Below are 22,961 nucleotides of genomic sequence, written 5' to 3' on the forward strand. Positions count from 1 at the left end.
TAATGCCAGAGGAGAGAATTTAATGTTGGTTTTACTTTATATTTGGCTATTGATCATGTGTATGCACTAGTAGAGAATGTGTTTAATGATGGCAAGAAAGGGATTGATTGATTGATTGAGACTTTAATATTGGCATGTAAATGTTGGCAACTTTCGTTGCCGGCACAACTTAGCATACTCGTTTACTGCTCTCACATTATAGGAATACCTCGAGCTCACCACCACAACGTCATCGTCCCAATACGTGCGCATGCGGCGACATAGAATGACGTTGCGCTTTTTTATTTAGGTATATGCATCGGGCCTGAAGACCTACAAATTTAAGTAGCTCGTGTGAAAGGTTTCGGTGTACGTAATTGCAATGGTAGGAAGGGCTTGCGCACATTCGTAAACACGCACAATGTTGTCAACGTTTGCGTATATGTTCCAATAAGATCATCGTGACAATCGAAGCATTTAAACTGGTCATCTTCGAGTTACAGACAAGAGGGAAAAAAATATGAGACCTCAAATTTTAGCAAGGCGAAACAGCCTAGTTTAAAGGTGAAACGATTTATTTTTCCATGGTCTAAAAAATAACAAACGTACAAGAATTCACATGAAAGGTTTTCTAAACAGTTTCGCGGTTTGTGGGACAATATAAAACAGCACAGGAAACCGCGTAAGCATCAAATATATTAACAAAGACAAGGAAAGAAGTGAAGGCCATAAATAAAGAGAGTGCAATAGAGCCTGAGCAAAAGACTCTTGTACCGTAGTCGCGAAGAATAACAACAGCAAAGAAAAGCACGATAAGAGGAAAAAAAGAAGCAGCAAAGATAATGTTGCTTTCCCCACCTGTCAGTGTGAACAATTATTTGCTTGCCTAGTCTAGGTGAAAGTGCTCATGGCGTCGAGTGATGGGCTCTTGTATAGGTGCATTGATAAGTATAGTCAAACCACTGTCGCATGCCGTATGTAAACGATTATACGCTCTTTGTTACGAAGATGTATTCAACATCGTAAAAATATCCGTGAAATGATGATGCTTTAATTAAAACTCTTGTTCCTTTTAGACACATTTCGAATTGAATAATGACTGATTAACACGCAGGTTATCGTGGGTGTATACGCTTGACAACATGTGGCTCGCGAGCTTACAAACGGGCTTGAAGGCAGTGCCTTCATGCGTGAATAACGGTGTGTGTACAGGGTGTAAATGTGTAGATGTTTGAGAAGAAACAGTTTGACCTTGGCGGTCATTCACCTTGCCCACAGCCTGGACGCCTGAACAGGATGGTGTTTCTTTTTCACTTGTGTCGCTAGGGCAGAACATCTGTTTACAACACGTCTTTCTTGAATGCTATTACTTGGGGGCAAATCGCGATGCCCAACATCACGCAGAAGTTCAATTACGTCCCCAAGTGGGATAATTTGTTACAATAAAAATTATCGCTAATCGGCTGAATTATTACTAGGGCTAGCCTTAGTATTGAACAGTAAGAAGTGCGAAATAATACTCTTATATGAAGCTGTTCTACTATTTCGATTTTCTTAGTTTGCATGATTCACATCGCACCCCCTTGTACTTCAAAAACAGAAAACTTCACTCTGAAAGCATTTGGGGGCAACAAGCGACAGACAAGAGCAGTTTTCAGATTTGCATTGCACAACGGCATAAGTGTTGACAAGACAGGTCATCACAAGCAAGGAATCGTTGACAAGAGACCATAGCCAGCCCTCCGCGACACAATGCTGTGTCTGCTCCGAGGAAATCGTTTCAGGCTCACTTCAACAATAGCAAATGGCATCGTCTCCCGTCAACGACCATCAAGAAACGTCAACGTGTGCAAAGGTGGTCGCTCTGCACTTTCATGTATTACACGTAAGGCACCGTGCCGTATAATTTTGAGAACCATCCACACGGTGGCGCTACAAATATGGGGACAGCTAGAGAGAACTGCTTTACTATGCGACGGCGACACGGTGCTATAGTGCTTCGTGTCACCGTTGCTGTCATAGTGAGCGGGGCAGCTTCTTACAAAACTCTGGTGGCACGAAAGACACGAAAAAGCTGTTGTACTTTTTTCTTCCTTTTGGTAATCCAAGCATGCAGTCTCTGCGTGCTCAGATTACCTGCTCGCGCAGTCGTGTATTGAACGCGCACACTGCATCTCAAGATCCACAGCTGAGCTCCCAGATCAGGAAGAAACTCAGGCGCACGGGCCCTTCTGTGATCCAAGGTCCTCTGTAAGCACATGCATACTGTCTCAGTCGAAAGTCTTCAAGTCACTCCGCAAGTAAAATATGTGTAGCCGGGTCCTGTTGCAGAGCTCTTGTAGCATACCTGGCACACCGAAGCGGAGGAAATCAATAAGCACAGTCCCCGTCAAGCTCTGTGGCTTTCAGCATCGAAGTTCGTGGTCCTCCCGATTACAAGGATCTACAAGTACCCTCACGGCGCAGTGGCCTGAAAAATTTCGATTAATATTTTACCTATGACTTAGTTGCCTTCCTGAAAAATAATGCGAAGTGAATAGAAGTAGCGATAGCCGCTATAATGGTAACGAGTACCCTTAAACTTATTTTAATTTTACTATAAGCAAGGAGGGGTTTTGCAGAAAATGCATCGCATCACACAGGCACCATTCACCATCATAAATCTTGTCTATGACAGGTCACTGTCGTGCTTTTGTGATGCATCGTTTTTCTGCAACAGCTATGCGAATGAAACCCTATATGAATGAGCGGCTATTGTCGAATTTTGTAGTTTCCAAGAACGTCAAATTGCTGGTGTTCTCTCTGGAGTGAACCACGACAAAGAGTCTGCCACGCGCATGCAGTATGGTTCCATGTGACCATGCACGCACGGTCACACCACCACTGGCCGAGTGCATACCTTCCCGACACCAGCAGTGTTTCTTATTGCACGAAGAGAGAGTGTAGTACAAGCTCCTTTGCGAGTTCAACATGCTGGGTATACCCGCCGTTCAAGTACCATGACGCGGACAGCTTAGCGTGGATGAAGGTCTGCCAGAAACGTGTACCTTGGCTGGGAAAATAAAGTGTTCTCGGAATGAGTTTCCTCGGAAGAAATCTAGTTCTGGCGCAGTAAAACTAAGCGGAAAGAAGGCACAGAAAGGGCGCCATTTTTTCCCTTCTTCTGTCCGCTTAGTTTTGCTGCGCCAGAACCGCATTTCAAGCGTGAAGCAACAAGCCCAACATCACATTCTGCTTCCCCGGAAAGTATTGATTCCACTGTAATAAATCTTACATTAGGGCTTGCAGCTACATGTAAAATAATAATTAAAAAGAAAATGAGACGTTCGATTGGAAGTGACAATAAGTAAGCGTTGGCTGTTGTCCTCTTTCTTCCAAATTTAGCCACCCCGCCGGCGTTAACGCCAACCTTTAATGTAAATGTACACCCTAGCCCAAGTAACTGCGCGTTACACTCAATATAATTGACAATTCGTTAACAAAATAGCTCTTACACGTTTTTTAGTGCGCACTGAGCCTTTGTGAACACGGAATATTGGTTGTCGGGTGCACCTTTAAGGTCTCCTATATCTCCGTAAAAGAAAGATGTTAGTCCTCCCAGCATTCTGTTGGTGGCTACAGCACTACGGCGCCACTTTTCTTGCGCAAGAAACACTGTGCGGGGACTCTCCATAATGATGTGACCAGGACAGGCTTGTTTTACTGATGGCTGCATACACAGCAATGAAACAAAACACTCGTGGGTTGGAGCGGTGAGGTGAAAAAAAGCAAAGGACAGGAATCCTCCTTTGCGTTTTCTCTTGCCGCGGACACGAAAAAAAAAAAAAAAGAAACACCACGCGGTTGTGCCCAGAAATTTTACCGTAGTCCTGTAAATTCATTGTTCTTTTCTCATAAAGTATTTTCGAACTATTTTTAAGATAATTTTTATGGAGTGGCCTTGGGACAGGGAAAACTGTATCTTGTAGTGGTGCTTGGTACGTGGCCATTCCAACTATTTGACCGGAGTCCAACATACCTACTTCGTTCATTTTCAGGCAGAAAAAGCGCAGAAAACAGAAATAGCGTAAGCATTGGGCACGTTTGAGCAACAATAACTTGCAGCGAACAATTCTTTAATACATTCGTCCCTCAAGACATCCTGCACATGTCATCGGGAACTGTTGACCTCGAACCCGTTCAAAACAAGTCCAGCTGAACCTCATAATCGTTTGTTGACTCTCGAAAACAAGGCACTAACGCGCCTGAAAGACACATCACACACACACACACAAAGAAAGAGAGACAGAGGGAAAGAGGCAATCTGGGAATGAACTATGACTTTCACGACTTCCGTCGCGGGCCGTACGAGTGTTCGTGCTTAGCATCCGGCATGGGAGAAAGCACAGTGGTCGAGGAGCTCTACGTTCTTTCGCGTCGACGCAAACTTTTTGGCGCTCCAAGTGGCATTACCGTTTGGCACAGCCTTCCCGAGGCCCCACACTACGCTCGAGGCCGTACGTCGAGATGATTCGTAGAACTGATCGTGGCAGGCAGCTCCACATTATTTCCTCCCTTTTGGCGCAAAGAAATAAACGCAGTATGCGAGAGCACTTCAGACGAAAGCTATGCGTGCTCACTCCCACGGCATCACGTGGGGTCGCGGTACCATCCAGGGTCTTGTTCCCAATAACGGCTGATGATGCCACGATGGGGTTCAGATCAGCAAAGTATAACACTGCCGCTAAGGCAAACCATGTTCTCTCTGCTTCACGTGTTCGCTGAGTATTCCGTTAACGTAACGCCAAAGTGGAGTTGGAGCCTCAGTTCTTTCTCTCTAGAGGCGGTAGACGTCAGTTTGAAAACAAACAACAACAACAAAAAACAAAGTTGGTTTCCCTTCGAGGCAGTGTCGCTTCTTTTGTTGATCTCGCACCTAAATGCCTCGCTTAAAGGGCTCATCAATTTATATTACGCCCTGCAGTTTCTCCTCCTCCTTTCTCCACGCCGATGCTTGTAACACAGCCGTACGTCCCTGGATTGGCCACGCGTTCGGAGCTCAGGACTAAGGCTCTTCGGGAATGTTGGCCGGGGTGTGGCTCGAGTCGTTGTTGGCCATGGGCGCAGCCGCCGATCCGTTCGAGGTCGGCTCGGATGTGGTGGCGGCTGGAGGCGGAGACTCGGGTTGCGGCTGCTGCGGCCGCTTCTTGGAGCCTCCTCCCGGCTTGCGGATATTGTGGAACTGGAAGATCATCCGTGTGACGCCGGCCACGGGCGCCTCGTACACCACGTGCAGGAGGTAGGCGAAGAAGTAGCTGATCACGGCCACGCCCAAGGAGTCTTTGACCTGCGCACACGGGGATCACGTCACTCGGTCGAACGCCAAAAAGCAATTTTGGCAAGTCAGTCCCGGCAAGTGTCTAAAACAAAAGTCTATTTTGTTACTGAAGCTTGCAGTAACACACTAAATAGCTGGTCGAAGGACCGCAAAGCAGCCTTTTTTGCTTGGCGCAGGATGATTACGCAACAGCTGTAGCTTCGAATATGGACAGCTTCTGAACATAATCTCCCTTCCTTCTTTTTGCCTCTGAGGAATACGAGTCAAAAAGGTTGTCTGAACCTAGTAGAAAAAGAAAACTGAGTGAGAGAAATACCGACCACGCTGTTAGCAGAACAAAGCGTGGTTATAAAGCACTGTTCCTTGAGACAGCATTCAGGCTCAGCTGAAGATATCTAGTTGGATTGTTAGATACAACTTACCTGTAGAAATTCGTTGACTTGCAAGGTGTTTGTGCTGACTCCTTGCCTGGCGATGAAGACGACGTATTGTATTAAATACACGCCGAACGTCAGCCTTCCCAGGACCACGAAGGGATTCCAGGATAGGAATCTGGAGAGGATCCCTGCGAGTCGTCAATCATTTAGTGTGTTCCTATGATTTATGTGCCATGCTTGTACGTTTCCTTAACACAATCGTAATGAACTACTTTGGTGCGCAACCGCACACGTTGATACTAGCGCTGCTTCACTACAGCACAGCGTGAAGCTTGCTTGCAATTATTCGAGAATTTATGAACAGCCGATAAATGCTGTTTGCCTGCTGTTCATAAAGTGAAAAAAAAAAACAGGAGGAGAAACACATGAGGAGGAGGAGATAGAACGAAATCTAGGCACGGTGGAGACAAAAAGTTTGGTCCGAGAGCGCGGAGACACCCCCCCCCCCCCATTTCCCTTCTCTCTTTTCTTTTCTTCTTTTTCCAAACTTAGCTTCTTCACAGTAGGAAGTAAGAAACAGGGTGATCGGCTGGCGCAACCGACAGCAGTTTGCTAGTGCTTGGCCCTTGAAAATTATCGTTACAAGGGGGCCTCAAATGAGCCCGGCATCGCTTTCAGCGGCTTCCGCTTCTGTCAATTGCGTCCCGCATGCACAAAGGATTCAGCGCCGGTTGCCTGCGTTACCTCCTCTTCCGGTGGCGCATGCGTAGGCGATCCAGCACCAGGAGAGGCCCCACAGGTAGCGGTAGCTGCCGCCGTAGAAGGCCGCGTACAGCTGCTTCAGGTCGTCCGTCTCGCACCGGTTCCACGCGTACGGCACAAACACCAGGAACACATTCAGGCACAGCGCTAAGATCCACAGGAAGGCCTGCAGCACCTGAGGATACCAGTCGGAGGCGGCGGCTCGTTCAGAGGCACGTCGTTACATGTATACGAAATGCGAGGCGGTCGCCGCAGACGCCCAGAAGCAGAGCTTCGGATTTTTGCGACATCGCTGTTACCGTGCATTAAGCACGCTTTATATGAAACGTGAAAGGGGTCCGTGGGAAGCTGCACGGACGCCGAATTAGTGGCACCGCGTATGGGGTGATGGTCGAGTTACATATTCGACTAACACTAACACAGATTAATTAGCCGGCATTGACGAGTTTATGTCACACAAGACGAAATATATTTGAAGGAAACGGCTATTGGTTTAGCGGCAAACCGGTATCACTTTAGTTTATTTGAAGTCTCGTATGCAGCGCGTTTATTTTGCGACGCATGCAAATATCTACGAGTATATTTTGCTTCAACGAGCATGAGCTAACACTCACCCGATAATAATCCGCCCCTTACTATTTATCAGTTCGGAAATTCTGAGATATGGAATCAATTAAACTTAAGTTTTTCCGAACGAGTTTATTTAGGTTAACTAGAAAAGCCCACACAAAATTTACCTTGTTTATGCACGCTTTACTCCAAGTGGCAGCGCAGTAACCGGAGAGTATTCCCATAAAGTAGGTGGCCAAGTTCGAGTAAGGAAGCTCATGGACAAATTCGGCAGTCTCCAGATTGCGGCTGTGGCACGAGGGTGAGGATCAGGGGCAGGAGAAAGCAAAAGAAAAGTGCGTGGTGAATGCAAGCTAACGTTCCTAGGCGCAGTGGACATCGGAACAAGGAAACGAACATGCACAAACGAGTTCTAAAAACGGCTAGAAGCAACCCGGCTTTACCTGAAGTCATCGATTGTGAACGCGATAGATGGTTTCAGGTCTTTCATATACGTTACGAGACCAGCCGCCACAGATGCCAGAACGCTGAGCAGCAACGCCAAGGAGAAGCCGCATGCCGGGCTCCTGCAATCATTGCACAGACGTTATTGCAGTCACAACGCTTCCGTAGCATGCATAAAAGAGAGGTGAGTCATCAAAGCGCCCTTCACCAGGCCCCCATAAGAAATTTTGGTTATACGTTGAAAGTTGTAAAGCGCCTCTATGGGCGCGTTCTACTGCAAGAATTTTGAAATCTTTTTTATTATTAGAGGAGATAGGAGAAACTATAATTCCGCGCAGCCATGGTGCCGCGAGGCTAGTTTCACTGCCCACATAGACGCTCTCCCTTTGCCTAGGCTTTGGCTTGCTAGTGACATTCCTTTCCTCTTTTCTCCCATACCGGACCCGGGGAACCGTATCACGTTCTCCTTACCAACCCCTCGCCTTCTTTTTCTTCTTTTTTTGCTTTCTCGCTTCCTCTTTATAGTTGAGCGGCGCATTCCTAGTGGTGGCGTTGCGGGTTCTGTCTTTGAAGATTTGCCGAAGTCACGTTCCATAATGGGTGACGTTGCAGGTGACGTAGCATGTGCACTGTTTGCATTGACGCTGTCGAGCACCTCAAATGCGCACTGTAGATGAGCATGTGCACGACACATCCATCTGGCGGCTCACCCCCTGCTATAAATTGCGTACAGTTCTGTGGTCGTTAGTGCACTAGAACGACGAAGCTTAAATACGTGTTGTATTTGAGAGAGAAATGATATGGGAAAGGCAGGGAGGTTTACCGGAAGGAAAAATTCTGGGGGAAAGTATAAAAAAAAGGAAGGGTGGGGGTGGGGAGATAGAGTGAATTATTAGCAGTGAAAGAACGCAAATGCACAAAATAGAAATAGAGGGTATAGGAAACGCCTGGGAGTGTCAGAGCCTTTCATAGGCCACTCGAAAGTAAAAATCTCAACACTGGCTTCTGGGAACGTATTCTAGGACGGTGACTTTCGGAGATATCAGTTTCAGTACGTGCTGATTGGCTGGTGGAACAAAACCTCTCCAATCATCCAGGCGCCATGTACTACATTACCCGACAGTGATAGTATCGCCGAAAGTGATCATCCGAGAATGCCACCCCTGGTCTGATGACCGTGTAGGCCGGCAATCCAAGATTGTCTGCACCAAAAGCGGCCGGTCGTCGAGACGGGCCAACACGGTCGCGAGCGGCTGCCTCTGTGCGCTACAGCAAGGCCAATGGTAAAGAACGTGTTCGATAGCTTCTCCTCGCTACCGCAGTAGCCACAAGCAGCACTATCCTCCCGTCCAATGCGGCAAGCAAACAATTTTGTGAAAGCGACGTCAAGCCACAGTTGGCAAAGTACTGTTGTCTATGGTCGGGATACTCGAGAGGGGGGACGAAGACGAAAGAAGTGCTCCAAGTGATGCCGACGTCTGTGCTGAAAACTTGGTGTGCTCCATACGGACTGTGTGACACCATTCGCAAGCACGCGAAGCTCTTGACAGCCGGATGGGTTACTGCGCGCCCTCTTCATGAGAAGGTCGAGCAGCTTCATCGGCATGCTCGTCTCCCATCATGCCGCAGTGCCTTCGGAGCAACTGAAACGGGACGTGTTGTCGTTGTCATTACAGGGGATGATGATCTATCGAGTTTCTAGAACTATTCGCTCCTAGGGTCTCCGTCGTAAGGTGGAATGCAAGCAATGTATTGAAGTCAATACATTGTGACTTCAATGTATTTCAGTGACTTCAATGCAAGCATTGAAGTCACTGAAAATGCTTCATAGTCGACGCCGGAATACTAAAAGCGAAAAAGCGAACGCTGAGTTGTCTTGGGTGCACGAGTCACTCGCCTACACTTGTTTCTTGTCCGTGTCAGTCTTACCCTAGTCTTACCTTTTTGTACGTATCTTTATCATCATTTTTGTCTACTGTTGGGCAGCCTATAGCTGTTATGTGAGCAAGCACGCACATGATAATATGATAAGCACGATTAATATCAATAACCAACAGTACCTGCAACTAGACATGCTAGGAAAGAAGGAAATTTCCGAACAGTTGTTCCTTTGGGGTATATTGGTTTGCAACTTAATTACATGACATGCATCGTTTGTGCATTATTTGCACAGACAGGGCAAAGGGCGCTCTGGTTTTGACGGTGGAATTGCAGAGGCTAGCATTGTTTTGATATCATTGAAATGCACGTACCTCACAAATATGATGGACATTGGTACAGCGACGAGGAATATCTGCATGTCGCTGCTGATGTACCAGTACTGCTGCATACACTGCGCAAGGAGAGACACGGAAAACTAGTGAACCTCTGTAACTAGACATGTGCAAGAACCAAAGACGGTAAAAAGTTTGTACAGCTCACGGATTTCTGCACGTTGTTATCCTAGTGGTCGTCTCAAAACAACAGGAAAAGAAAACGTGTATATATATATATATATATATATATATATATATATATATATATATATATATATATATATATATATATATATATATATATATGTACGTATGTATATATGTAAATATCTCATTGGTGGAACCGTGTACGTATACCGTAGAAACACCAGACCTTTAGGAAACGCTTTTAATTAAGAACTTCAGTTTAATTTTTAAACGCAGAGGTTCTCTAACGCGCACGAAGTTAAATTGTTACATCGATTCACGCATACATGTTGATCGCAAGCGACCGCACGTCGAGCAGCCATTACTGGAGAGCTTTTTTTTTTTGAGTCGATAATGGCAGTTGACATTGAGCACCCTTATCGCAAGTGACGAAAGAGAGAAAGGGAAAATGAATGAATTAATTCTGGTGACTTACCGGCCAAAACTATGATTTGATAATGAGGGCCGCAATAGGGGGGGGGGGGGGTGGACTCCAGATTTATTTTGGCCACCAGGGAATACTTAACGTGCCCCCAATGCACGGGACACGTACGTTTTTGCATTTCGCTCTAATCAGAAAGAGAAAATAAAGCAATGAAAGTAGGCTAACCGCAGTATCGTCCCGTTTTTACTTTACACTGAGAGATGTGTTTGCATTACAGTGGAACTTATTTAATCACGCTAGCGGATTTCGAAGGCTTCGAGAACCACAGCCGCATTCGCGATGCAGTTCATACGCAAGGGCACTTCGAAAGAACAAGCGTCGGCCATTCGTTGACAGCAAACATGAGTAGGGAAGGGGACTGGCCAATGACGAGCAATTATTATGAAAGAAAAGCAGTGTGAATTAAGTCCCTGAAGTTCAAGATGCCGTCATACTCGGCTCTTCGGAACTACATATATATAAAAAAGTCAATGCGAGAAAGTTTAAGCTGTTCACTGAAAAACCCACGCCAATATTGAGCATCAGTCAACAAACTACAGAACATTCGGTTGGAGGGAACAAAAAAAAAGTATGGTCAACAATTGTACGTGAAAGTTGAGAGGAAGAAAAATGAGAGGCAAATAGGGGCTACAGGGCGCCCCAGCTAAGTTTAGTCAGAACTTAAAATGTGCAGATGCCACGTAGCTGGACCGAACAAAGGTAATGGTGTTTGCCGTCGCTTGGAGATGCTCAAACTATGTTTTTTCATTCTGCATAATTAGATGATTAGTCTTAATGAATTAATCAACTTCTCAAATATTATAGTTAGATGAAAAGCGCCAAGGAGAAAATTGTAAAGCGACATGAAAGACTCCCGCTACAGCTTTCTGAGGCTCGATACGCGCTACATTAAGTGTCTTTCCGAGCGTTGAGATGCCTGCAAATACAGGCAATATTGCCGCGCGACGGGCCACTCGAGGTACTTTGCGTGTATTTGAAGGCTTCTTTCACGCTCGGAAAAACACTTTTATGTAGCATGTATTGAGGAACAGAAGGCTGTATCGGGAGTTTGTCATGTCGCTCTGCAATTTGCTACTTGACACTTTTCAGCTAGCTGTAATATTTGAGAAGTTGATTAATTAATTAAAACTAATTATCTAATTAGACGGAATGAAAAAAAAATATTTAGTATCGCTAAGCGACGGCAAACAACATTACCTTGGTTCTGTCCAGCCATATACGTGGCATGTGCATATATTTAAGCTCTGACTAAAGTTAGCTGGGACACCCTGTATAATCTGCTACCACACAGGTGCATAGAAGACATTTGCAGCAGGGAAAGAATAAAGGTGTTGCGGTGTCCTTGCAGCTGGTGGGCATCGGTCAATCTTGACTGAAAGGTGTGATACAAGAATTATATGGGCCGTATTGTTTTGTCGCGGCGTTTGATCTCTTTCTTTCCTGAAAACGTGATCGCTTTACCCTTGCCAAGATACTCTATAAGAGGGAATATTGGAGGTTTATATGGCGTTGCTTCGAGAGAGGAGATAAAGCGGCACAGTGACTCGATAGCCAATGAAATATGAGGATTGCGCGACACCGTCCTTCACATCAAATCGCCCCTATAATCCGCGACAGTGAGCTTCGAGTCAGATCGCCATCACTTCCTCTGATAATTCGCTTTCATGTCAGGGTCGTCCTGTGGCAGCAGCCGCTTTGACTCAGTTGAAACCTTGGCGGAAACCTTTTTTTTTTCATCATACGTTTTTTTTATAGACAGTCTGCAAAAATAATGCAAAGAATGGAGGCAGCAAAACCACTTTTGTCAGTATTGCTGCCAAAGGTTTCTCAGCTGGTCACTGAATATATCGTCAGTAAAGGAAACTCGTCAGGGCGTCCACTGCAGTGGTGACGTCGGTGTACCGGCCGCGGAAGCCTTTTACATCGAAGCTGTTTATGCGGACCTTGTGCCGTCGTTGTCAGACTTCGCTAAAAAGGGCCCACGTGACCTATAGCGGGAGGGGAAAAGAATAGCTCGACAAAGGGAAAGGGGTTGGGGTGACCCCTTTCTCCCTGTGAGAATGCTATCTTGTACGTGAATCTTATACGGTTGTCACACGGCGCATTTTCGGCGGTCAAGCCAGATCGGCATCGAATTCATTGACGATTGATTCCACTCTGTCGCGAAAGAAACAAATGTTATGCTGGCGGTTTGCCGCCAACGAACAGTGCCCAGCGATTGAAACGCGATACTATAGGAGCGCGTGGCTGCCGGCACTTACTGCGCCAGAAAGAACTTCCGGCAGGCACATCAGTCGTCAAACCAATCCAACTAATCGTCAAAGCGATTGCAGAGGCCGCATCTCCAGTGGTGGGCCTTGCGCAGAATATACAGAGCTTTGTATTAGTGGTTCCGCACACTCCATCCGAGCTACAACTATGGGAAGACCACGAGTAGTGCGTACTCCTGAGGAAGAAACTGCCTACCGCGAGCGTCAGCGCAAAAAAGGGGCGGAGAAACTTGCACGCGATTAACAGCACGGCAAAACACAGACAGAAATATCCCGCACAAACACACACACACACAGACACACTGAGAGAACCGTAAGAAAAAAAGGCCCTCCTATAGCACGGTCACCACGCGGAGCGCGCAAAAGCGAAAATAGGGCGAAATAATAGTGAAACAAAAGATTTACAATATAGACTGCTTGCGAATTAAGTTTGACTTGCGTGGTGTAAAACTCGGTCTAACCATCACAGCTTCGTGGTTCAACCATTTTCACGGACGCTCGGTAGAGAGGTTGCACAGCCTGTTTGATGCAGAAAGTTGAGCGGGATGGTAGCGACAAGCAGGGGTAATAAGCAGGGCTATTTGGCTTAGCTTAAAAGGACGCGTTTTTCCACCGATATCATTTATGCAGACAGGCACTGAAAGGACAGAACATCCACAGGCTATCAACTAGTGGTTCACTGGCAGATAATGCAGCGTATATATATATACATGCAAACTACCAATAAGTACAGCGCAGACACGTCCCACATGCGCCCTGGTCAGAAGGCTCTGCAAATTCTATTTCTGTTTGTGACGAGGACACAGATGGCATGCTCAAGCAGTTGTCTCGTTCTCGTACAAAGCAGTACACCTCATGAATCTTTGAGTCTCTTGCGGATACCTCTCAAGAACGCTTGTTGCTGCAAAATATGATGTTGCCCCGCATCTTGGACAATGATCAGCTAGATGAACCTCTGCCATCTGCGTTTTTACAGCTGCACAATCCTCCCTACGCCTGTTGTTAAAGAACTGTCCAGTTTGCTCATTATATAGACTCATTGACTGTACTACCGCGATGAAAAATAAAACACAGATACGAGAATTGGCTAGGACGCCGTTTCTGGGCTGTGTAGTAGGTCTCACGCACCATTTCCGGCACTCTAGCAGCATACGAACAAAATATTACTTACTTTCTGTACACAGCTCATAAACGGGTGCAGTCATTCGCGGAGTCGCGTTAGAACCTTTGGCATAGACTGCCTGAAACGTATGTAGCATGTTTTGAATAATTCAGGAACAACTTTCCCGTGAGTGCGAAAAATATAAAACAAATTAATAATAAAAACATAAAAACTTCGCACTCCTGGTCTCAGCAAAGTCGGGGAAGTTAATAGAAGGTCCTTCTTCTTGCTATAAAGTTAACTTGGTCCGACAGGATGACGTGTCACTACAATTGTGCAGGGAGCACCATGCGCTGGCAAAAAAGGAGCATTCGTAGGATCAGGGTGCCTTGAATACTATTGTAAATGGTGCCACTGTGCACGAGTGTTACGGTGCACGCCTTTTAGTTGGCTTTAGTTAAATCATAGAAATTCTTGTTGATAACTGAAGCTTACTGCTCTTTAAAAAGCGGAATGCGGGTGGGAGGAGGGGGGTGCAGTGAGGGGGAGGTGAACTTTAAGAAACTTAATATCGCACTCATAAAAAGAACTCCAGTATATCTCACGATGAGGCTGCGTCGCGAGCATACGCAATTAATGGGGCTTTACCCCAACTCAGACTGATATGCCCGACTATATGATGCTGCAGATCATCTGGGGTACTGGGGCGGGGGGGAGTAGGGAGTATTCTGTAAGTGTCCACCTAGCGGACACTTACAGTGGCTGGGCTGGGGTCCGTGTCTGAAGGATACAGGCGCTCTCAGCCAATCAACACTTTAGCACCAGACGAAGAGGACATGTCCACTTGGTAGAGACTTGCAGCATCCCCCCCCCCCCCCGCTTCCCAAGTCTATATGGACATCATGCCTTATGAAACACGTGTTACCAGAAGAAGAAGGAACAGAGTCGCGGAAATGCGAGAAGTTCTCGCTTCTTATGAAGGAGATTCCCTGTTAGACAAGACAATTGCTAGCAGCGGACCATAAAAAATTCCCACGATGCTGGTGCAGACATACCCTTTTTTCACTGGGTACAAAGTTGACTATCTGGGCCATGATAGTCCACCAGTTTTCTTTGCAGCCCTCTTGCTCCTGGCCCATCAGGTCCTGGTCTTGAGGTCCCGATATGAACAGCGGGAACAGGAAGAAGCATAGCACCACCACCATCGCTGGAATCGTCAGCCTGAGAAAGGCCAAAGGTCAACAAGTTTTGCATGCGTACTACCAGCATAAATTAAAATGTGAACAGTTTCAAATGGCTCCGTACGCCTTTTACGGTTAATTAGTTGAGAGTGCAATATGGCCTCGCGGTGTATGCAATTAATATGCACTTGCTAAAAACTCAGCTTGTTAATCTGAACCATGTCAAATATGGATACATTGACAAGCGGTAAAACGCAAGTGCCTGTCATATACGTTATTTGGGGTACTGGGTAACGGGAAACAAGATATGACGAAGTATGGCTCACGGCATATCGAAGCCGCACATGGGAAGCTCCATAGCGAGTTAAGTGTCTCTTTAGCATTAGGCAATGACCGGATCCAGTCCTTGAATATCGTCACCGTTTTCGGTCAGTGCTTTTCACTAACTTTCCTTAGTCCAGTACACATCACTTTTATTGCGGTAACGACTGCGGTCGATCCAGGTTGTTGCATTGCGTTGCCATCGCCGTTACCATTTTCATAACGCAACCGTGATGGTATATCCCGCTACGACGTTATAGTTGCAAGAACATGCCTTCTTAGAACAGCCCTTTGGATAATCGGAATCAAGAGTCGCGATCAGGAGGCGTTGTCGGTGGCGTCACCTCGAGCCATTAGAATGATTTATAAATATTGTCACCGAGCGGCTTAGTGTGCCCAATACCCCGAATTCCTTTGTATACGGCTCTTGCGTTCTTTTGGACCCTTTTTTGCTTTTTTTTGTATACCTAGTCGACAGCGTCCCCTCACTTTGGATCACCTATCTACAAAACTCCCCATTTTTTCAATATATAGGTTGTCTTGTCTTAGACCAGACAGATTCGTTATTAAAGAGAAGGAGAAGTTGTGAGCGCAGCGAACGTGACATTTTTACAGACGAATTCTTAGCGCTAATAACGTGAGTTTCAGAAGCCTAATTAATAAAATTCAACAATGAGCTTTCTCATCAGTGCCTCAGGTGCAGTTGCTTAAATGACTGATGTGAAGGCAGTCACATTTTAATGCACCCTCATTTACTTTAAATCATGAAAGTTGAACCTAATTCGAGATATTCAGAATCAAATTTCAACGTAATATCCAGGCATTATCAGAATCGAGCACGCCGGGAGAGCACAAAATGCCGCCCAGTTATCATATCAGATGGAAACGCCCAGTGGTGACAGGCGCGAGGTCGCTTGAAACTGAACGCACGCTGAACGACTCGGCCAGCAACGGCACCTACTGGTACGGCGCGTTTTGCCTGGCAAGCATGTGTGGCTAGGACCTGCCCCGACAGGCTAGCACTCAAACTTCGTCCCGCACTTCCTTACGGGGTGTTGCTGCTTGACGCGCAGCGGGACACACCGGGTTTCCATGTTGCCTCGATTGAGCTACGGAATTGAACGGCGAATTATGTGCGATTTTCGAGGTATATAAAAAAGAAATGGATGTGCATTGACATGTGACTGCCTCCAAAGTTGACACGAAGACAACTGCCCCACAGGCATCAATAAAAGAATGTTATTAACTAATGTGTTTAATTAGTTTTCTGGAGCTCACGTTATTAGCGGCGAAGTATATGTCCACATCGCCTAGGTACGTACTAGTCGACAAAAATGCCACGTTGCTACGCTCATAACATTTTCGTAAAAATCTGGAGGGTAAAAAAAAAAACACATCCTCTAATATTCTGAACTGATCGTATCAATCATGCGTTATTTCAATGTGCTCGCGTTTCAGCTGAGCCGACATTACGTGCATAAGTGGCCAGAAGAAGTGCGCAACATCAACAACAACAAAAAAGCCCATTCGTCGGGGATTTGATGGCTCAGATGCCCGCAATAAGGCACACGGCGCAAACATCTTGCCACAGTTGTCCGAGACAAATAGCAGGCAAAAACAAGCGGTGATGTACGCAGGACACGCTCTATCCAAAAATTGAGAACCTACGGTTGCGCTGGGACTTCGCGTTTCGTTGTCTGCACGTGCACTAACTGCTCAGCCGTTACAGCCACACAGATGCAAAGCTCCTATGCGCGTGAAAATAAATATCTCTACTTTCTCCAACTAGCTCTAGAAATATCCTTCATCTCAAATCTCAAATTTTTCTGTCTCATCACCCACGCGGTAGCACAGTGGCTATGGCGCTGCGCTGCTCAGCACGAGGTCGCGGGCTCGATCACTGCCGCGGCGGCCGCATTCCGATGGGGGCGGAATGGAAAAACGCTCGTCTGCGTTGCATTGCGTGCACGCTGACAACCACAGGCGTTTCTGTTTCTTTATAATATTTCTAGCTGAAAAAGAAAGACTGGTTAAAATGCTTCCGCGTTAAGCGCGTGGAAGTCTGTGCGGCAGTCGAGAAAGCGCAAACCGCAGGCGCTATCAGCGATCTTGTGCAACAGACAAACTGCCAAACGCTAGCACCGACTGCTTATGGAAGACGCGAACCAAAACCAGGACATCCACGGCGCCGTCTGCGCAGAAATCAAGCCTCTATAATGTTCGAGAAAAAGAAAACAAGAAGACGTTGTCTAAGCACGGTTGTTTCAAGCGTGCGGGCAACTGCGCACGCCTGTTTTCATTTTAAACGGCCCGTAGCCCAGTTTAATGCATCGTGCACACCAGGACACGCGGCTATCGTGAGCGCCTCCGCGACCCGGCGTCCCCTCTGTGCTATAGTATGGCAGGGCGCAAACGACGTGCCTGCCAGCGATCAAGCTGCTCACACGGTTCTTATGTGAGCGAACAATTCGTTCGCCGCAGCGATGTGATAATTCATCACAGCAGAAGCGTTCCTACCATTTGAGTGATTGGGCAGGACTGATACTCTTGTTTTTTCTTTCATACAGCGCCGAGTGCAAATCAATTGAGCATGAAAGGAGTGATTGGCGTTTGGTCGTGCATGAACCGGCTTGCTCTCCATGAGGGCGGTGCTTGTCGGCGCAACTAAACGGTAATACAGTGCAGCACGTCAGTCACGCGCTGCACTGCTTCCGCTTTTCAGTCAACGAACAAAGCGCACCAGTGCACCGACAGCAACCGGTCCTGCCGTGCGCCGCTCTTCGCTTTTGATGTGAGCGGAGTAGTAAAACGTCGGTCTCGACGAGAACACATGGTCTATCGCCGTAAAAAGCGTGATGGAAGGTATAGTACACGCACACGGAGGACGTTTATTACTGCCCATGCATGGCTGCCCCCCTAAAGTATGTATAGCGGCTGGCACTCTGCATCGGTACAGTGTACGGGTGACGGTAAGACAGTATAAGGCTACGCTGCAAAGGGAAGCGCTGTCTGTCTCGCCATCTTCAACACCGCAGAGAGCATGCAAAACATTGCAGACTAAAATCAGTGAAACCTGAAAGCAAACGCCTCAACTTTCAAAGCATATTTTTTTTTATTGCTATAGAGCAGATAGGACAAACATAAGTGGTTGAAACAGCGTGGTACTCTGTACCGGCTATCTTCTGGCGTCTAATTGCACAGCTACTGCTTATTGTAACAGTCAAAGCTGGAATAGTGACATTGAAGGCTCCCTGGACGCCTTCAATATGAAATAATAGATCTTTTGTGTAGTACAACTGCAGCGAATGTACAGGTAGTTCCACTGTTAAAGGAAACATCTAAGCGTCTGGCTCTCATCTTTCAGGCGCTGCAGTTGGTGGTGCACGCGGAAGTGATGTCGATGCACTATGCAAATAGCTTCCTGCTATAGATATTTGAGCAGAGAAGGCAACTACATTACCACCAGGGTGGTAGGAGAAAGCATTTACTTCATCATCCTTAACAGCCCGCACCTGCATAACCCATTTCGAAACGCCGCTTCTGACCGCGGAGAACGAAAACTCCATGGGGCGGAATTATTTGTTAATACGCGTGAACATAATAAAGTAACTTTGAAAGAAGCAATTTTGGCTCCAGTAAGGAATAGGCACCTAATGCTATCAATTTTTCAGTATGACTTCACCTGCGACAAGGTCTGATGAAGCTTCTTCTTTTTTTTTTCAGTTGCAAAGTAGCACAATGTGTCTCAAGTACCTTTGTTACTGGTATGTACGTGACAACATATCAACTACGCAGATACCCTGAAAAAAGAATATTGAGTGGTTTTGTTACGCAGCTTGTCAAAGCTACAACAGGGTTGAGTTGAATTTGGAGCTACAGTTACCTCTCGCCCGACAAAAAAAGCAGCAACAGAACATTAAAAAAAAGAAAAAAGGGAAAGAGCACGTTACATGTACGCCGAACAAGCCCGCAAACAAGTTCATTTGTGCTTCACATTCAAACCTATTCTTACTCCTTGGAATATGTGTCTTCAGTGCGCGAGGCTAAATAGAGGACTTATTTCTTGAATAGGTGGCATTTGCAATTCAATGCGCTTGAACTCTCCGTGGTTGTCTGGAAGTTATTTGCGTTGGCTCAAAATTATACGGGACTGACTTAAATCAGAACGCCTCGTGCAAACGACAAGCAGACGAGAGAAGCTGCTGCGTATACCAAGTTCTACTGCTTTGTTTAGAATACACGAAAAAAAAAGAAAGGTAAGAGAGATAGGTATAAGGTAGAAGAGGTGTGCTCACTTTAGATACCGTCGCACTACGGCGAACACGTAGAGCGCGAGGAAGGGCCGCATGATGGTCTCGTCCTTGCTCTGCCGCATGAAGTAGGCCAACACGAAGCCGCTCATAAAGAAGAAGGTGGAAACGGCGTAGAAGGCACTGCCCAGCAGCTGCGCGTGCACCATGCTGTACAGGTCCATGATCCGGTAGCCGGAGTCTGGTTGCAGTAGAGAAAACGAGAGAGACCACTTCGTAGCTAAAGAGTGGTCACTGCAGCTCTGTCTCATGAACCGCCCAACTACTGTTCATCTTTCGGGACGAGCTACTCAGTGACCAAATAATTTCGTTAGTCCTTAAGTGAACGCCTTCTCCACTTTGCTCTGCTGAAATACTGGGAGGAGCCATGGCATTACAAAGATGGCATTGCAACGAAGGCTTAACAGCGAACGGAAATACAGAGGGCAACATTCACATGATTCCTCTCGTACGTGAGTGTCATTGGTGATTAGCCATCGCCGCGGTAATCGTGTCATTACAACGTCGATCGATATCATGAATGGATGGCGCCCGTGCGCAGACTAATGGGACGATGCTGTTACGCAAGAGACGTTTTTTTTTCTTCGTGCGGGCCAGAAACTGCAGAGTGATGCGCGTAGCACGCATTACCACACTGAATAGCACGCAAGTAACTTATTAATTAGCTGCGCTTCTATAATAGGTGGGTAAGGAAAAAAAATGTGTCAGCCTTTCCTTCGCTGATCACGTCACGTAATTGTAGTAAATAAAATAAAGACGTTTCACTGAGAAACACTGCAGTGCTATGTCGCGTGTTTGAATCTTGTTGTTGAAAAAGTTCTTAAAAGCAAGAAGTGCTCATTTACTGATCGAGGAGTGCTAGTAGTGCATCATGCATGCGCACCTATCGTATGCTCCCAGAAATCACGGTGCTGTAGGGCCACCAAAGGTAATTACACATGTTACTTTTACGCAAATCAGTGTAATAATTGCAGAACATTACTTTCATCAGTTTACTCGTTGATGCGCGTGGTAATTGATGCCAAGCGACATGAGAACACTGCCGGCACAACGCGATTACAAGTCGTAACGACGAAATGGCGTTACTTAGGTTACCATTCCTTTATTCTATAATTTTTGTTTTACCGACTGAATCGACACTGCCGGGGGTGAAATGCGAAAACACCCGTGTACTTAGATTTAGGTGCACGTTAAACATCCCCAGGTGGTCGAAATTTCCGCAGCCCTCCACTATGGCGTGCCTCATAATCAGAAAGGGGTTTTGGCACGTAAAACCTCATAATTTGAAATCGACACTGCCATATACATGCTCAATAGCACGCGCCTGTAAGAACTTCATCTCAACACGACTGGAGGAATTTGTCCCTTATGGAAAGAGCGATACATCACAGGTGTTGCGCCGGAAATAACAACAGATCTTACAACCCTCAATATGTAAAAAAAAGAAGAAGTAAATTAATTTTTTGCTCAGGCCGGGCTCGAGCGTCCGCCACCATGACATCCCTTCCGTACGGGGGGGAAAGCGCGTTCGCTACTGGTGTTTCCGGTGTTCTTTTTTTTTCTCTCTTCTTTGGCAGATGCTAGTGGGAGATCACAACAAAAATTGAATGCTGGGGTTTACGTGCCAAAACCACGATCTGATTATGAGACGCACAGTAGTGGGGGGCTCAGAATTAATTTTGACCCCCTGGGGTTCTTTAACGTGCACCCAATGCACGGTACTGCACGGGACTTGATCCTGCAATATCGTGTTTGGCAGGGCAACGCCATAGGCAGTACTCGGCCGGCCGCCACGGCGCTTGCTGCTCACAACAGTCCAAGGTGCATTTATAACGACAGCCGAGGAGCACTGATCGGAAAGGTGTGTGCATAGCGTGTGCTCACGGAGTGTCTGGAAGTTGGAGGTGTAGTAGCTGTGCCCGAGAATGATCCAGAGCATCATGAAGACCTTGACGCCGTAGACGAAGCGCACCGGCTTGCGGGGGCAGTTGGTGTCGAAGTGGGTGCTGATGAGGCGCCTCGTGTTGTGCACCAGGGAGAAGCACTTGACCACCTTCACCGGAACCACTGGACATCATTTGAAAGAGGCGTGAGAAAAGTCAGAGGGGAAACGCGGGTATCAATAAGGCACGTGCGTTCTGTAAGTTACTCGTTTCATACTGAGGACCTGAGCGTTAGACAGCCAGGCACTCGCGGCTCAGGACGCTTAGTGCGCAGCTGCTATTTGTAATGTCTGCCACGGGAATCACAAAGGCAGTGATGCAAAGAAAAGATCACAGCGCGGAATAGCACGCATCGGTGAACTACGGAGTGACGGAGCAGAGGTCACTCCGCTGGTCTTCTCTGGTGTGTCCTTCTGTGGTTGTCAGTAGCACTCAGCGCATCACAAGATAAAGGAACACTTTCTGCACATTTTACGACGCTATAAAGGTTGAAAGTCTTATAGCAAGGGGAGAAAAATCCCACTGAAATGATCCGTGCGTGTGCAAACACACTCGGTCACTTTCAATAAAATATCATCAAAGCCGATAAAAACTTACTAAGAAAGGGGTAGTGACCATTTCCCATGTACGCGTTTTAAGTTATGTCGTTTGCTCGCGTCATATGCTCAGGAGCACACCTTAATAACCATCGACCGTGGCACGCGTGGTTTAATGGCGAACTTGACCACGCAGTTTTGCTTTGAGCTAGCACTGCGCACTAGAATGGTGCGTACCAAATCAATACACAGTGACGTGAAAAGTAATTCACACGCCGAGATGCAATCCGTGATGCTTACCGTCATATTTCGGGTCCGATACTTTGTGGTTTGAGCAGCAAAAGAGACAGATTTCCACCAGGGTTGCGAGAAGCACGAGCCCCACGGAGCCACCCAGAGCACACCTACGGGGGACGATTGTACTTTAGAAAGCCTCCTCGTTCGAATGCACTACACGGCAAAACAAAGCATCCTGCATAAATTTTAAAGTATTTCCTTTTCCTATTTCTTGTTAGTAGGGCTCAGGATTATCAGAAGGATCTTGTAGCGTTTCTGTCTTGGATTTAAACTAAATTACTACACACAGCTTTCGCTAGGTACGTTTCCTAGTTAGCGCCAACGTCGCTAGATGAATCTAGAAAAACAATATCGTTATACGATCCTCACAGTACCTAACTTGTGTAGCCTACTAATTCATGGCAATTATCTGGAATTCCTTCTGTTGTCAGTTGCCGTATGCGTCGGCGCATACTTGAGTGAAGAAAAAAAATTCCCGGTTCTCCTTATTTTTTTAGAGCCTTTTTCGCAGTAGAATTCAGGCTTCGGAGGAAGATTAGCGAAAAACATAAATTGTAAACCTAAATTGTTGCATGACAATTGTACACGTGCATTCTAAGATCGTGGAAGTGCTAATTTTATTAAAGTTCGAGTTGTAATGCATTCACGCTCAACTATAATTTTAAA

General features: G+C 46.4%; 1 protein-coding gene across 1 annotated transcript in view; it reads right to left on the reverse strand.

The window, feature by feature from the left end:
- Positions 1-536: 536 nt before the first annotated feature.
- The window catches only part of LOC135912007 (nose resistant to fluoxetine protein 6-like), an 85,583-nt gene continuing 63,158 nt past the window's right edge, over positions 537-22,961 (reverse strand). Inside the window, exons 5-14 of the mRNA XM_065444390.2 lie at positions 22,299-22,402; positions 21,404-21,586; positions 19,505-19,700; positions 14,763-14,928; positions 9,702-9,781; positions 7,449-7,571; positions 7,173-7,293; positions 6,418-6,610; positions 5,719-5,861; positions 537-5,305 (exon numbers count right to left, since the gene is read on the reverse strand). Coding sequence (XP_065300462.1) covers positions 5,024-5,305; positions 5,719-5,861; positions 6,418-6,610; positions 7,173-7,293; positions 7,449-7,571; positions 9,702-9,781; positions 14,763-14,928; positions 19,505-19,700; positions 21,404-21,586; positions 22,299-22,402 — 1,591 coding nt within the window. The 3' untranslated portion in view covers positions 537-5,023. The remainder of the gene's footprint in view (positions 5,306-5,718; positions 5,862-6,417; positions 6,611-7,172; positions 7,294-7,448; positions 7,572-9,701; positions 9,782-14,762; positions 14,929-19,504; positions 19,701-21,403; positions 21,587-22,298; positions 22,403-22,961) is intronic.

The sequence above is a fragment of the Dermacentor albipictus genome, chromosome 1 (assembly GCF_038994185.2).
Source record: "Dermacentor albipictus isolate Rhodes 1998 colony chromosome 1, USDA_Dalb.pri_finalv2, whole genome shotgun sequence".
NCBI classification, from domain to species: domain Eukaryota; kingdom Metazoa; phylum Arthropoda; class Arachnida; order Ixodida; family Ixodidae; genus Dermacentor; species Dermacentor albipictus.